We start from the raw sequence: 15,016 nt of genomic DNA, 5'->3' as shown, positions 1-15,016 counted from the left end.
AGAACTCCTGATGAGTCCCTGTGACAGGTTCCTTGCTTTGTTAACCCCAAAAGTAGTGGAAGATATGGCAGCAGGGTATGGAAGGGGGGCAGATGAATATGGATTTATACAAAGACAGCAAGCATTACCATATGGGACACTCCAAATTAAATGTAAGTAATGTCCATTGTGCTGATTTTTAAAAAAAACATTTGTCACCTAAATATAGGCTTTAATTAATTTTTATATACAGTATGTTTTAGGTGCTCCCAATAGATTACCCCAGAACCACACTTTACAGAGGCACCTTCACATACATGTGCTTTTTTTGTGCATTTTGTGCATTTTACTGTGTTTACCTGCAAGAGGTTTGCATGTTGTTTATGCTCCTTGCAGAAGAAGGAAATCAACGGGAGGATGTCAAAAGTGGGATGATGCTCTGTTATAGGTGGAACAGGCAGGTGACCCAGTAAAATGCTGAAATGACTATACGAATAATGCTGTTATATACAGTCTGGCAGACATGTACAGTATGAGTCACTGACAGATTGGCTGAACAGAATTACAAATATTTTGGCAGCTTAAACCGCTTATATATACAGTATGTATTTAAAATGTATATTTAGCTGGCACACTACTTTTGAACTGCAACTGTTTCCAAGCAGGAGTAGAAGAGGTTGTGCAACAAGCCCCTACTGCAGTCAAGTGCTGTCTCTGCATGTCAAATTAAACTTAAACAGCATATGATATGTTTATTAATAATTTTTTTATTATTTGAATAGAGTAAAGGAGGTTTATAACCCTTGCAAGGTTTATTTTTTGCCATGTGTCCCATTGAGGAGATTGACCTTCATTTCTTGTCCCATAGCCAAACAGGAAGTGAGAAAATCTCTGCAAATTCTTTAGGGAACCCCCAGGTCACCAGAACTAGTGTCCCCTTTGGAAGATTTCCTCTCTATTCATTTTTCTGGGGACAACCCAAAATGTGGAATTTTCTTTTACTTTCACTTTCAATGATAACGGTTAACAGGACAAATAGAGAGGGCGAATCTCTGAAATGGGAACAGACAGCAGTAAAAATCTAATAGGTGTTTTAATCGCTCTCCACCCTATCCAGAACTAAAAGAAAGTAAATTTTGCCTTTAGTTATACTTTAAGGATGATTTCCATTTCTATTCTGTTTCATCTAGGGGATGAAGAGTTCTGCTCGTAATATGAATTCACAGAGCAATAAGGGACCAGGCAGCCATGGGACAGATCGAGCCAAATCCATTCCAACAATTGCCTTTGGGATGAAGACCTCCAGGTCAACCAATTCGCTAGCGTTTGAGTCTCGGCTGAGTAGGGTAAGAGCGAGGCATGAATGCAAACTGTTTTTCTTTTTCCATATTATTCATAGCATAGTAGTTTTGGGGCCTACGGATTTAATGTAGGTGCCATCACAACATCTGGAAAGTATTGTGTATATTATGCTTTGTTACAGCTACCAGGGTGATCCATCTGTACTATGAAACAGATTACAGGAGGAACTAATGCAATTACATTTTACTGCAACAAAAACTGCACATACACTGTATAAATAAATGTGCATCAGCATGGCTGATTAGTCCTGCTACTAGAAAATCATTTATGACCAGCCATATGATTCAGAGGAACTCCATACAACTGTAGTATGTGAAGGCTTCAATCCTCTGTCAGGTTTTCTTTGCCTCCTGTGTTCCTGGGGGAGATTTTCTCTCTCTTCCTGTTCCGGTGACACACAGAGTATTGCTGTAAGTTGAAGTCTTAATTCTCGTATTTTAATTGTATTCTCTAAATACTTCTATGAAGTATCAACTTGACAAGAGGGCCTCTGTCACCATCTTCTAGTTAATGAATTCCCTCAAGGAGGATGTGGTGATTGCATTCAAAAGAGAAACAGGAAAGCCTGTGTACCCTTGGGGGTCTATGCATAAAAACTTTTCTGTGCGAATGTGTCGATCGTTCCTACAGGCACAACTAACCTTCACCATAATTTGCTTAATACACTTATTTCCTGGGATTGTCAGTGCCATCTAGTGGCAATAATTATGTATTTTTTCTGAATGAGGTTTGTCAAGAAAACTACAGTAGTGTTGTCACTAGATGGCGTGAACAATCCTGGGACAAACTTACAGTGTATATATTAAGCAAATTGCAGTGAAGATTTGTTGCGCTTGTCAGATGATTGACACATTTTCACAGTGAATGTTTTCATTTTAATAAATTTGTATTGAATGTGTACAAAATTACAGCAGCCTGAAACATATAACTGTGAAAATACATAAAACAGGTTTATCGCCAGTGAAAGAAAATATCAACCATTAAATTCCAGTGAGATTCACAATAAGGATGCACAAACAAAATTTCACAGGGATATACTGCAGATGTACCCAATGCCTGTTAAATTTAGATGTCTAGATCCTCCTATCCGTATTATAATTTCCCATTTGTGTATATGCTTAGTTTTTTAGGGAAGACCTAGCTCTTTGTTTCTTTTCTTGTGTCTTCAACAGTAGGTCATTAGTAGTTCATACATGAGGCAAAAACTAAGATGAGATGTTGTGGCAGTGTATTCAGACTGGTTGTTTAAGGAGGTAAGCACAAAGAGAAATGAAAGGGAAGGAAGAGAAGAAATACAAGAAAGTAAACCTGGCCATACATGAATTGAAATTCGGCCAGTTCAGCAGGGACCTGCCACATTTCAATCCATGTGTGGCCACTGTAATTGAACAGAAATTGATCACCGATTAACTTCTGTTCAACCACCCTGTTGGTATATTCTCCCTCGATCAGTGTCGCAGGAAATAGGCTGCAGCACTGATCTGTGTATTCTGATGGTGGGGGAGTCTCCTCACTGTCAGAATATAATAACACAGCAAGAAGGATTCCCACATCCACATTGAATATGTGGGAATCAGGTCAGATTTTTTCTATTCTGCCAGTGGGTTGACCGATGTATGGCCAGCCTAATCAAATAGGGGAATTTGGGGTAAGAATATCAGGGGGTATGGATCAAGTATAGAAGTCGATCTGTATGGGTCGTGTAAAACCTGGGAGTTCACATAGGTAATTTTTTCGTACATAAACCACTGTAGGATATGAGGTGAATCTGTGAAGGAGCTACCTTTCCCTGATCTAAAAGATAAGTGCACATTTAACAGAAGCTACAGGACTCTTCAGTCCTTCAGTGCACCAACATTTATTTTAACACTCTTACAACTTAATATGTGAAAATGAAAAGTGTATTCCAAGTCATCAGTGCTTTCTGTTTCAATGTTTTTATTGAAAGTTAACTTGTGAATAGTTAACAATACAGCCAGATGTCCTTGATGGCCATGCCAAATGGAGACACTGGGAAAAAGAAAAGTGGTATACATTAACAACATGTAAAGTAGGTACAGCAAACCCAAAATATCTCAGTCCACCCTTGAAAGGGAAGTACTAGAGAAAATAAAAAACAGATGTAAAAGGATGTACGTGCTGTCTCTGCCAGAGCAGTTCAAATGGACCAGAGCCCGAGATCCTCTCCACTTTGTATAAGGCACAAGAAGAACAGGGTGCTACAAGTCATATTAGGACATTAATCCATCAAAGTGCGAACTAAGGAAAGAACATTAGGAGAGAGGAAAAGGAAGTAAGAGAAGGAAAGCAAAGAAAGAGATATAATCCACCCACGGGACAGGCCCGTCCATCCCAGCAAAGAGAAAGGATTTGTTATTAAGATGTAGTCTGTAAGTATCTAATCCATGGGCTCCGGACTCATTCAAATCTGGTAGAGGTATCATGTAAGATGCTGATCATTTTCTCGTTGATGATGATCCATGAGAGTTTACATTTCATCAACTCTTCCAGGCAGTTGCAATTGCAATTTTGGCTGCCAGGAACATAAAATTGATTAGGTCTGAGTGGATCTGGAGACTCGAGGTATGGGTTCATTAAGCAGCGCAGTTCTGCTGCTTTTTATGACATTAGTCATGGTCACCGTGAAGATCAGGGAATGATCTTGTATCCCGTACCTTCTAACTTTAGGGCACGTCCACCATACGTGAAACATCATTCCCACTTGCCCACATCCCTGAAAACAAAGCAAGGAGGAGCCAGGGTACATTCTCGACAAACGGTCTGGGAAACATTCAAATTGCCTTTATGTATTCTAAGAGTCCAGTCCCTCCAGTCCTCCTAGCCTATCTTCTCGCCCATGTCCCTTTCTCAGGCAAGCATATATGGAAGTTTACTTGACATGGAGCCAATTTATACAGGCTCGAAATGCCCCCCCTTCTGAACTCCGCCGCGGAAACATCTGCTTTCAAAAGCTGTTCGTACGGTAATGTCAATGGTGTTCCGTTGTAAGGAGCGGATAAAATGGAGAATTTGCTGCAAGCGATAAAGCTCAGTGTTGGGAATCCAGAGCTGTTGTGAAAAATATGTAGTGGGGTGTATCCCCCTATGATTCAGAAAGTGTTCCACATGATATAGGCCTTTATTTATCCACCAGTGAAATTCCCATGGGCAAAGACCAGGGGGAAATTCAGGGTTGCCAAATAATAGCACTATAGGGGAAAGGGGGGAGTGAAGTGCAGCCAGTTTGCGGGAATAGCCCCATAAATGCAGTGAATGCAACAGCATAGAGTAGAGGATTGCCCTTTGATTCTTGGGAGAGGCCCACATTAAAAGAACAATGGGGACAGGCGCACAAGCCTGTGCCTCCGAGGCTATCCACTCTGGTAGATAGGATGTGGACTACATTTGGGTCAAGTGGGTTATCTGACCTGCCCTATACTCTGTGACTCCTAGTGCCCCAAATAAAGTGCAGTAATTTGTTCTGGAACCTATGAAGGTCAGTGGCCGGAACTACTATGGGCAGGATACAAAAATAATAGAGGATTTTGGGTAGCAATACCATCTTCACTGCAGTAATCCTACCCATCCAGGACAGGGAAGCGGAGGATGACCACATCTCAGAGTCCCTCAACAAATGTGCAAAAAGGTGTGCATAATTTGCCTTATAAAGTGTTGCTATGGAAAAGGTCAGCTTGATTCCTAGGTACAGCAAGGAGCTTGTATACCAAATGAAGCTATATTGGTATTTCAGACTCTGTAAAGTGTTCGCATGTAAGTTGATGTTGAGAGCCTCAGACTTCTCCCAGTTCTTGGCCAAACCAGAAATATTCTGAAATCGTGTCAAAAGATCAATGAGAGATGGGAGAGAGATGTGTGGTGAGGTAAGAATGAGTAAATTGTCAGCAAACAGAGCTCATTTATGTTGTTTGTACCCACTGTTTACACCTTAGATGTCAGAGTGGGTCTGGATGGCTACAGCCAGAGTCTCGATGGAGATGATAAATAAGAGAGGAGATAGAGGGCAACTTTGATGGGTGCCGGACGCTATAGAGATAGGATTGGAGAGGTATCCTCTTAGCCATATTTGTACCGAAGGATTACTGTATGGTGTGTGGAGGAAAGTCATAAATTTGGGGCTGAAGCTCTACCTCGAGAGGATCTGAAGTAAGTACTCTCACGATATTGTGTCAAATGCTTTCCGGATATCCATTGAAAGCAGCATACCTCTCCGTGAACTGCCTTGATCCCAAGAAGACTGTAAAATAAAGATGAGATCAAAGGCTCTCCTAATTTGATCCAAAGCCTGCCTATCGGGCACAGACCCAACCTGATCCATGTGGATATAGTTTGTGACAAAGCCATTCAGCCTGGTAGCATACATTTTTTCCAAGAGTTTCAAGTCCATGTTTATCAAAGATATTGGCCTATAATTAGATACATCAGTAAGGTGTTTTTTAGGTTTGGGAATGAGGCTGATAAAATCTCTATTGGAATCTAAATCCATTGGATCACCATTTTGAAGAGTGTTAAAATAAGTCACTAAGTGTGGAACAAGGAGGGAAGCAAATTTCTTATAATACAGGGCTGTGAAGCTGTCAGGTCTAGGAGCCTTAGCCAGTTTCAACTCCTGTTCCATTTGTCCTTCAATGTGATCGTTTTTCACATGTGATAAATGTGGTATGGATAGTGATAGGAACAGTATGAAGCTGTTTTATTTTCTGTTTTCTATGGAGCACTGAGCAATTTGCCATATATGAAATATATAAAAATCTACAGGGTCAATAGCCCATGATAAGTCATTGCCTTGTCTGTTGCAGCTGAAAAGAGCAAGCAGTGATGACATGCTTACAAAGCCAGGGGGCAGTACAGCTGCAACCACCTCGAGGTTGAAGAAAACTATTACTACAGGTGCCATCTCAGAGCTGTCAGAGAGCAAGTACAGGAGTACCACAGGTAAAATATTGCTGGATTAGCAAAGTTCTCAAATGTTTCCAGAATGTTTTCTGAATTATATTAAGCTCCTCCCCTATAAAATGAAAACCTTGACATTTTTGTTAAATTGGACCTTAGATCAAATATATTGCATATGTTGCAACACTCACGAGTTGTTATCTTTTCAAAAGTAGCCACACCCTGAGAAGAAAAGCCTGTCCCCTGCCACCATGCTGCAGAGAAGACCCCCATGCTTTCCAACCAGCAGAGAGAATGAGCTTTGTTGATTGCAGTTCTGTCTGACTCAGTGGGGCATGACAGACCTCTGCATTCACACAGAGAGCAAGAGTCTTTGGAATATGCTGCCAGGGGACAGGCGTCTACTGAGGCTGTGGCTGCTTTTTATGGAAAATGAACTGTGAGACATTGCACACCTTTTTGTTTTGATGTATCCAAAATATATTTAGCTGTCAGCTTTAAGGTCCTCTGTTCTAATAGGGAGGCAGAAGGGTTGGGACTTGAGGAGTAAAAACATACTTGTTAGGCCTCCCATGCATAATATTCCAGCATTTTTGTGTGGGCAGAAGAAACAGGTCCAGCCTCTCTACTGGCAGCCCGTAAGATTCTGAGAGGTTGAAAGTTGCTGCGCTGAACGGGGCTGGATGGGGAACTGTTGGTACTAATGTTTAGGGTAATACGCGCCCATGAGGGTATGTCTGGAACACACACTTCATAGTCTGAGTTTTACAGGCTACCAGCAATGGTGCTGGACAGCAAGGATAACACCCATAAGATGTAAACGCTTAATGTGCATGAGGTCTGTATTGGAAACAGAATTTCCATTGGTGCTTCAGTTCCAGATATTCCAGGTCACATAACCTACAGTGGGGCTGCATTATGGACACCAGCCTAAGCAGAACTTTCATTCCTTCCAAGATTCTGCTGATATCTTCACCTAAGTGCAGTTTAAGGACCTGTGATGTGGAATCAGTGCACCCCAAGATGAGTTGTTTTCCAAATGACAGGTACACTTTTATACTTTGGGACCCATACTGCCTCCCTAGTGACTTAGTGACTATTAAAGAGAACCTAGACTTTGTGATTAAGTCTGATTTGTTACAGAAAACTGTTAAATGGATAGAGGTTGACCGCTTAGCTGAGTCCCTTGTGTGGAGCATCTATTAGGGGTTGGGAGTTTCCACCTCATCACAGCCATGTCATGGCCTCACCACACTCCTGAACAGCAGTTAAGTCCCAGCGAGTGAACAAATTACATTTCTTTCAGCCCATCACATATTATATTGCCGTATAACAGGTAATGATGTATGGGCAATGGCTCTTGCTCAAGGTCAAAAAAATCTGGTGGTGACACAACTAGGCTCTACCATCACAGTACTTGTTCTCTCTTTGAAACTATATCTGCTGATGTAATGATGAGTGATAATACATCTGCTGACATAAGACTTTGGGGAACTGTATATGAGACATTTCTGGTTATAATTCTTGAGAACTAGCTCTGATATGTTTAAAGAGGACACAAACTTGTATTGGCTCATAGATTGTTCTGTAGATTGTTGGGTAGGGAAAGGTTCCTTACAATTATAATACTTGTTTCTCTCACAGGAGTGCAAGTGAGCATTGTCCTGGTAAATGTTGGCATAATAAAAAACTGTGCCTGGTGGAATATTATTTAAAGAGTTTGTAAACTCTTACATATACCCAGCAAAGTGACTGACCTTAGGTGAAACACAGAGATGAAACAATTCATCCTACATAGGTTGTGCCTGTTTATCTGCGGCCCTGTCTTCTCCACATCCATTCAAAGTCCATAATTTATACAGCTTGCCTGAGAGTTCAGAAAAAAGGGGCGGGGAGTTGAATTACACTCTGCAGAGCTCAGTGAGGAGAGCTCTGAGAGCTGATTGGAGGGGAGAGACATAGCCCCTCCACACAACTCACAGGAACAGAGCCGAGGCTGTCAATGTGTTGGAGGTCCCTCCCCTGCCACTAATTTTCTCTTGGTGTCAGAAAAACTTGTCAGAAGTGATTCATGCTGATAGCAGAGGAACCAAGCAGCAGACATAAATGATACTTGGTGCTTTTAATTGAGAAAAGTACACACTATAGAGCAGGGGTCCTCAAACTACGGCCCGCGGGCCACATGCAGCCCGCCGAGGACATTTATCCGGCCTGCCAGGCAGGGGCATATCTGCCGCGAGGCAAGGGACCCGGGGCGTATTTGCTGTCCCCCCCCCTTTTCCCACGGAAGAGACACTTCCGAGGGAAAGATACAGGGGCAGGGCCGCCATGGCTGAGGGACCGGCTGCAGAGGAGAGCGGAGTGGTAGGCGGATCCCCGGAGTGCGCTCGGAGCGCGTGAGGTGCGGGGCCCGTTGCCAGTGTGCCGGTATCCAGGTGAAGGTCAGAAGGAGGAAGCAGAAGAGGATGAGGTCAGGGGGGCAGAGCCGGCCCACTCCTTTGCAGCCGCCGCCGGAGATCGAGGGGGAGAAGGGACACAGGCACCCGTCCTGGAATGATCCTGACACCATCTGGAGGAGCCGCTACTGGACAGGTAAGTGCTTGGAGGACTGGTGCTCCATCGGTCCTGTCTCACTGTTCCCTAATACACTGCCCCCCACCTGTTCTACTTCCCTCCCCCGTCCCATTGCCCCCCATACATCACACTGCCCCCTGCCCCCACATGTCACCCTGCCCCACACCTGTTCCTCTTCCCCCTCCTGTTCCCCACATTGTCCCACTACCACCCATCTGTCCCCCACTGCCCCCCACCTGTCCCTCTGTGCTCCTCCTGTCCATCTGCCCCTCACCTGTCCCTCTGTGCTCCTCCTGTCCATCTGCCCCTCACCTGTCCCACTGTGCTCCTCCTGTCCATCTGCCCCTCACCTGTCCCTCTGCGCTCCTCCTGTCCATCTGCCCCTCACCTGTCCTTCTGTGCTCCTCCTGTCCATCTGCCCCTCACCTGTCCCACTGCGCTCCTCCTGTCCCACTGCCCCTCACTTGTCCCAGGGGCGTATTTGCCACGAGTCAAACAAGGCATTTGCCTAGGGTGGCACTTTTTAGGGGGGTGGCACGGCGATGTAAGCATAATTGGTGTCAGTGGGAGTAATAGTGCCCCATCATTAGTGTCAGTGTGGGAGGAATAGTGCCCCTCATTGGTGTCACTGACACCAATGAGGGGGCACTTTTCCTCCCACTGACACCAATGATGGGGCACTATTCCACTGACACCAATGATGGGGCACTATGCCTCCGGGCCTCTCACTGACACCAATGATGGGACACTATTCCTCCCACTGATACCAATGATGGGCCACTTCCTCCCACTGACACCAAAGATAGGGCACTATTCCTCCCACTGACACCAATGATGGGGCACTATTCCTCCTACTGACACTAATGATGGGGCACTTCCTCCCACTGATACCAATGATGGGGCACTATTCCTCCCCCTGACACCAATGATGGGGCACTATTCCTCCCACTGACACCAAAGATAGGGCACTATTCCTCCCACTGACACCAATGATGGGGCACTATTCCTCCTACTGACACTAATGATGGGGCACTTCCTCCCACTGATACCAATGATGGGGCACTATTCCTTCCCTTGACACCAATGATGGGGCACTATTCCTCCCCCTGACACCAATGATGGGGCATGATTCCTCCCACTGACACCAATGATGGGGCACTATTCCTCCCATTGACACCAATGATGGGGCACGATTCCTCCCACTGACACCAATGATGGGGCACGATTCCTCCCACTGACACCAATGATGGGGCACGATTCCTCCCACTGACACCAATGATGGGGCACTATTCCTCCCACTGACACCAATGACGGGTCACGATTCCTCCCACTGATACCAATGATGGGGCATTATTCCTCACACACTGACACTAATGATGGGGCACCATCTCATGTACTATGTCTGCAGTCTCTGGTCATCTCCTGTACTATGTCCGCAGTCTCTGGTCATCTCATGTACTGTGTCTGCAGTCTCTGGTCATCTCTTGTACTATGTCCGCAGTCTCTGGTCATCTCATGTACTATGTCCGCAGTCTCTGGTCATCTCTTGTACTATGTCTGCAGTCTCTGGTCATCTCTTGTACTATGCCTGCAGTCTCTGGTCATCTCTTGTACTATGTCTGCAGTCTCTGGTCATCTCTTGTACTATGCCTGCAGTCTCTGGTCATCTCTTGTACTGTGTCCGCAGTCTCTGGTCATTCCCTGTACTGTGTCCGCAGTCTCTGGTCATCTCATGTACTATGTCCGCAGTCTCTGGTCATCTCTTGTACTATGTCTCTGGTCATCTCCTGTACTGTGTCCGCAGTCTCTGGTCATCTCCTGTACTATGTTTGCAGTCTCTGGTCATCTCCTGTACTGTGTCCACAGTCTCTGGTCATCTCCTGTACTGTGTCCGCACTCTCTGGTCATCTCCTGTACTGTGTCCGCATTTGTTCATAGTTTTTTTTTTTTAAACTATAGTCCGGCCCTCCAACGTTCTGAGGGACAGTGAACTGGCCCGCTGTTTAAAAAGTTTGAGGACCCCTGCTATAGAGGATATGCTTTTTTCATATTTCATGTCTGAGGTTTACAACCATTTTAGGGTCAACTGTGATTATAACTAGTAAAAGAAAATTAGGAGACAGGGGTCCTCAAGCAAAGGGCCAGTTCACTGTGCGTTAGACTACTGGGGACCAGCCTAAAAATGCCTCAGTGTCATAGATAAGTGGTAGTAAAAAACGTATTGGTGTGTTCTGGGTGAAAATAGAACATGCTGCATTAATACTTAGTGCAACACACTACGCAGTACGCTATGACGCATGTGAAGGAAAGAAAATAATGTATTTTGACTCCTGCTATTAACAGATCTCAGATCTACACAACACATTGATGCAATGTGCTAAAAAAAACGTACATCAACACAGAGCATGAAAAACAACTCAAGAGCATTTAGCATGCGTTAATGTGTTCTTAATGCAGCAAAGGTGGTCTTAACCAAGCCTAGAGCTGGCCATGCACTAGAATTGTAGTTTAATTTTTTAGTTTTAATGGCAGTTTAAATTAATGTTCTTTCTCAACCGCAGTGATGAGAAAGTTTGAAGGAGCAGAATGAAATGAATTTCTAACAACGATTGTGGTTTTCGTTCAGAAGGATCCATTGATATCGAAATCATTTGTTAATTTTGAAGTAATTTGGAATGACATTCCTCAAGTCATCACGTGTACAAGGAATTTTTGTATAAATATCCATATGAAGATCTATTACTTGGTCAGCTTTACTATTGAGAATGTTACCCTGTTATTAGTGGGTCTCTAAGTAGCTTAAAACCCAGCTACAGCACTGCCACCTAGTGGAAATAGAAAATATGACCTTTGTACTGGAGATGAGCAAAATAAATTATCTTAGAGATGAAGCCTCTCCCATTGAGATCTCAGCACTAAAAATTAATAATTTAAATTGGGATTCTATGCTGTAATTTAGGAAAGAAAAAGTGAAGGTGTTGTCCGTAGCAGCTATTGACACATGTAGGTATTATGTTCACTAGACAAATGAATGTGTAGGGTTTGCCTTTGTCTGTAAAGGATAGTTGAGTGAGAAAACCATCAGAACGCTCTGTTTTGTTTAATTCCACTAAGTGCAGGTTCCATTGTACTCCAAGGATTATATTGCTTGTTAAAGGACTTTGAAATAAAACATTGTCTGTAAGTGATGGTACGATTTCACCTAAAAGGACTTTCTAGAGGTGATGTTGCTTCTTCTTTTACTTACTGAGAAAGGAATATAGGAAGTAACATGGCATTTAATCCCCTTCCCCCTTGGTTTTAGGTTAAAGTAGAGATGTGTTATCAAAATTATAAGAGTATGAGAAGTAATAGAATAGGAGATTGCTAATCATTGTATGTGCATTTGAATGTAAAATCTGATTATGCCATTGTAATAAAGAAAAGTTTATTTTTTGTCTAGATTTCAAAGTGATGCCTTGGGGTTCTGTTACAATGGTGACATGGGTGGCAACAGGAAAATCCTGTCAGTTTTGTTGTCCCTACCAGCTTTGCATGTGCAGTTGGCAATATAGCAGCAATGACCTATGCATACACAGTAGAGAGATGTCTGTCAGCCTCATACTGTGCATGTATGGGTCATTGTTACCATATTTGGTGTCATAAGAATACAGTTCTACACGTGTTTAAAAAAAAAAAAAAAAAAGGCAACATGGCGGCAGTGATCTGAGCATATGTAGTAGCAAGTTAAAGTCCACTGTCCAACAATGAATCGAAAACATGCTCTACTAAAAAATTACCTGGAAGCCTGGGAACTGGTGCTCTGAGCTAAATGCCTTTGGAATGTAGCAATAATCCTCTAATATAATGAAGCTGGCTACTCGGTAACATCCATTGAATCAATTGTTTATTGGCTACATGGCAGGATGCAGCAGTAACACTCTAACGCATTTTGGCCGAAGTTTTATTCAAAACACACTGTGAGTAAGGCTTCTACCGAAACACGTTAACATGGTACTGCTGCATCCTGCCATGTAGCCCATAAAGAATTGATGCAATGGATGTTACCAAGTAGTCGACTTCATTATATTAGAGAGTTAAAGTCCACTACCTACATTGATTCCATGAGTATGGGTTTTTTCTTCTGGAAGGATAGGTTACACGTTCTAGGAACCTGTTAGGAGCCCTAGACTCAAGGGTGGTGCTGGTGGCTTCTGTTTAGGACATTCATGCACATGGAGAGATAAATCAAAAAGGAGTGAAGAGACCCCCTAGAGGAGACTGGGATAAGTCCATCCATCCATCCAACTCCAGGAAACCAGGTCTCTGGGAAACAGCAAGACCCCCTGCTGGAAAAAGGGAAATTCTCCACTTATCCATCCATCGGGGACATGGATATATATATCCATTCAAAAATGTAAAAAATGTCGCGCTCCAAAATTATTATATCTATGTGTTATATCCCAAAATATATATCCATTCATATTTAAGTCCATTTAAAGGGACACGGGCTGTTTTTGACCTCACTTAAGGGTTTGGTGATATAAATCAAGTGAGCGCACACTGGTGAAGGAGCACGAGAAGACATTTTTTGTGGAATTTTTTTATATAGTTTTCACTAGTGGCAGATATCACAAATAGTCACAGATTGTTTTTGGAAATAAGCGCGCATTTATAGTAGGATTGCATACCATAAGTGTGGACTCACCTATGTTATTTATAATTAATTTATAATTAATTTTAAATTATTTTATTATTAATTTGAATTATATATTGTATATGTGTACATTTTTTTTTAGTTTTTCACAATTTTTATCTAGTGGAGCACGGCACATTTATTTGTTTTTTGATTACAGTAACACACAAATATGAGTATGTGTATGGTGTAGGCGACCCACGTATTTGATTTTCACATATTTATTTATTTAAATAATTTAAATCACATACATAAGTATATTTATTCAGCACATAATTCACAGTGGTGATTTCAGGTATACATACTGAAATTTATTTTATTCATGCACATAATACACCATAGTAGCTCACAAGAAACATGTTATTATATTTAATTGATTCCATGTGTTAGTGTGATCAGAATGTGTGCAATATTGCATACTAAGATAATACCAAATACTACATGAATACGTAAGCCACTGTCAGCACTGTGAGGGCATTCCTTCTGCAGAACACCAATTATTTTCATTTCTCACCTCTGCATGGGTTACTGGTGTCCAGGAAAGGAAGAGGGTGGAGGTGATATGCCAGCAACCTTAGTGATGTGTAGGGGAGAGGACAGAGATGTGTGATTGGAATCAGGGGCGGACTGACAACTCTTGGGGCCCCCGGGCAATAGGGGATCATGGGGCCCCTGTGTCCTTGCCCAAACTCAAAAAAGCCTATGAAAAAGGTACCAGGGACATCTCATGGGGCCCCCTACTGACCCCGGGCCCTCGGGCAGTGCCCGAGTTTCCCAATGGTCAGTCCGCCCCTGATTGGAATAGAAATCTGCAGTCACTACCATGTCACCATTGCTAACTTGCACTTGCTGCCACTGCACCAACACATGCTGTGCACACACCACTACAGAACTGACGCACACCCTGCACTTGCTACCATCGCACGGACGTGCACTCTGCTCATCCCCCAGTACCCTGACGTCTGCCTCTGCACTAACTGTCACTGTACCAATGCACACTTCTGTGCGTGTTGCACCTGCATGCCCTTCAATACCTATTCAATAAATTAGGGATTCATTTTTTTTTGTGACAGCTATAAGAAGAATTTATATGTTTGTATTGGATTGGATACTTTGACTTTATCTGAATCTAGATTCAGCAGCACATGCTCAGAAGTGAGCTTAACATCTTATTGTGTACTAATTTTAATATAAAAAAGTACTTTACACCAAAAACTGTATACTGATGGGCAGTGCTACCATAAGTGAAAGTGATGTCCCATTGTTGTCTGACATTTCCAACACAATGAGGAGTTTGAAAAACAAGGGATCTCAACAATCGGAGGATGATTTTATAGAATAATTCATGAGAATGTGTGTTAGATAATAGCTTTGATGATTCCTTACAGATTGAGTATTTTGTTCAGGCATAGTCTAAATCTTTTTCTCATTTACTTAGTATGAAAAGTCAGGTTTTCTTAAGATTAAGAAGAATTCTTTATATTTCACCAAGAAGATGGGAATGTGATTGGGAGC

At 42.7% G+C, this 15,016-nt stretch overlaps 1 protein-coding gene across 2 annotated transcripts in view; it reads left to right on the top strand.

Moving 5' to 3' along the window:
• Window positions 1–15,016, top strand: part of SPECC1 (sperm antigen with calponin homology and coiled-coil domains 1) — a 490,294-nt gene that overhangs the window by 119,228 nt on the left and 356,050 nt on the right. For both annotated transcript variants that reach the window (XM_089685735.1, XM_089685734.1), the window contains exons 2-3: window positions 1,170–1,325; window positions 6,159–6,294. In XM_089685735.1, coding sequence (XP_089541861.1) covers window positions 1,173–1,325; window positions 6,159–6,294 — 289 coding nt within the window. In that variant the 5' untranslated portion in view covers window positions 1,170–1,172. The remainder of the gene's footprint in view (window positions 1–1,169; window positions 1,326–6,158; window positions 6,295–15,016) is intronic.

This window comes from Staurois parvus, unplaced genomic scaffold, assembly GCF_062004578.1.
Source record: "Staurois parvus isolate SC_StPar_1 unplaced genomic scaffold, SC_StPar_1.0 ptg000382l, whole genome shotgun sequence".
Lineage (NCBI taxonomy): Eukaryota > Metazoa > Chordata > Amphibia > Anura > Ranidae > Staurois > Staurois parvus.
The sequence above is the reverse complement of the archived record's forward strand: the minus strand, read 5'-3'. Positions and strand labels throughout refer to the sequence as shown.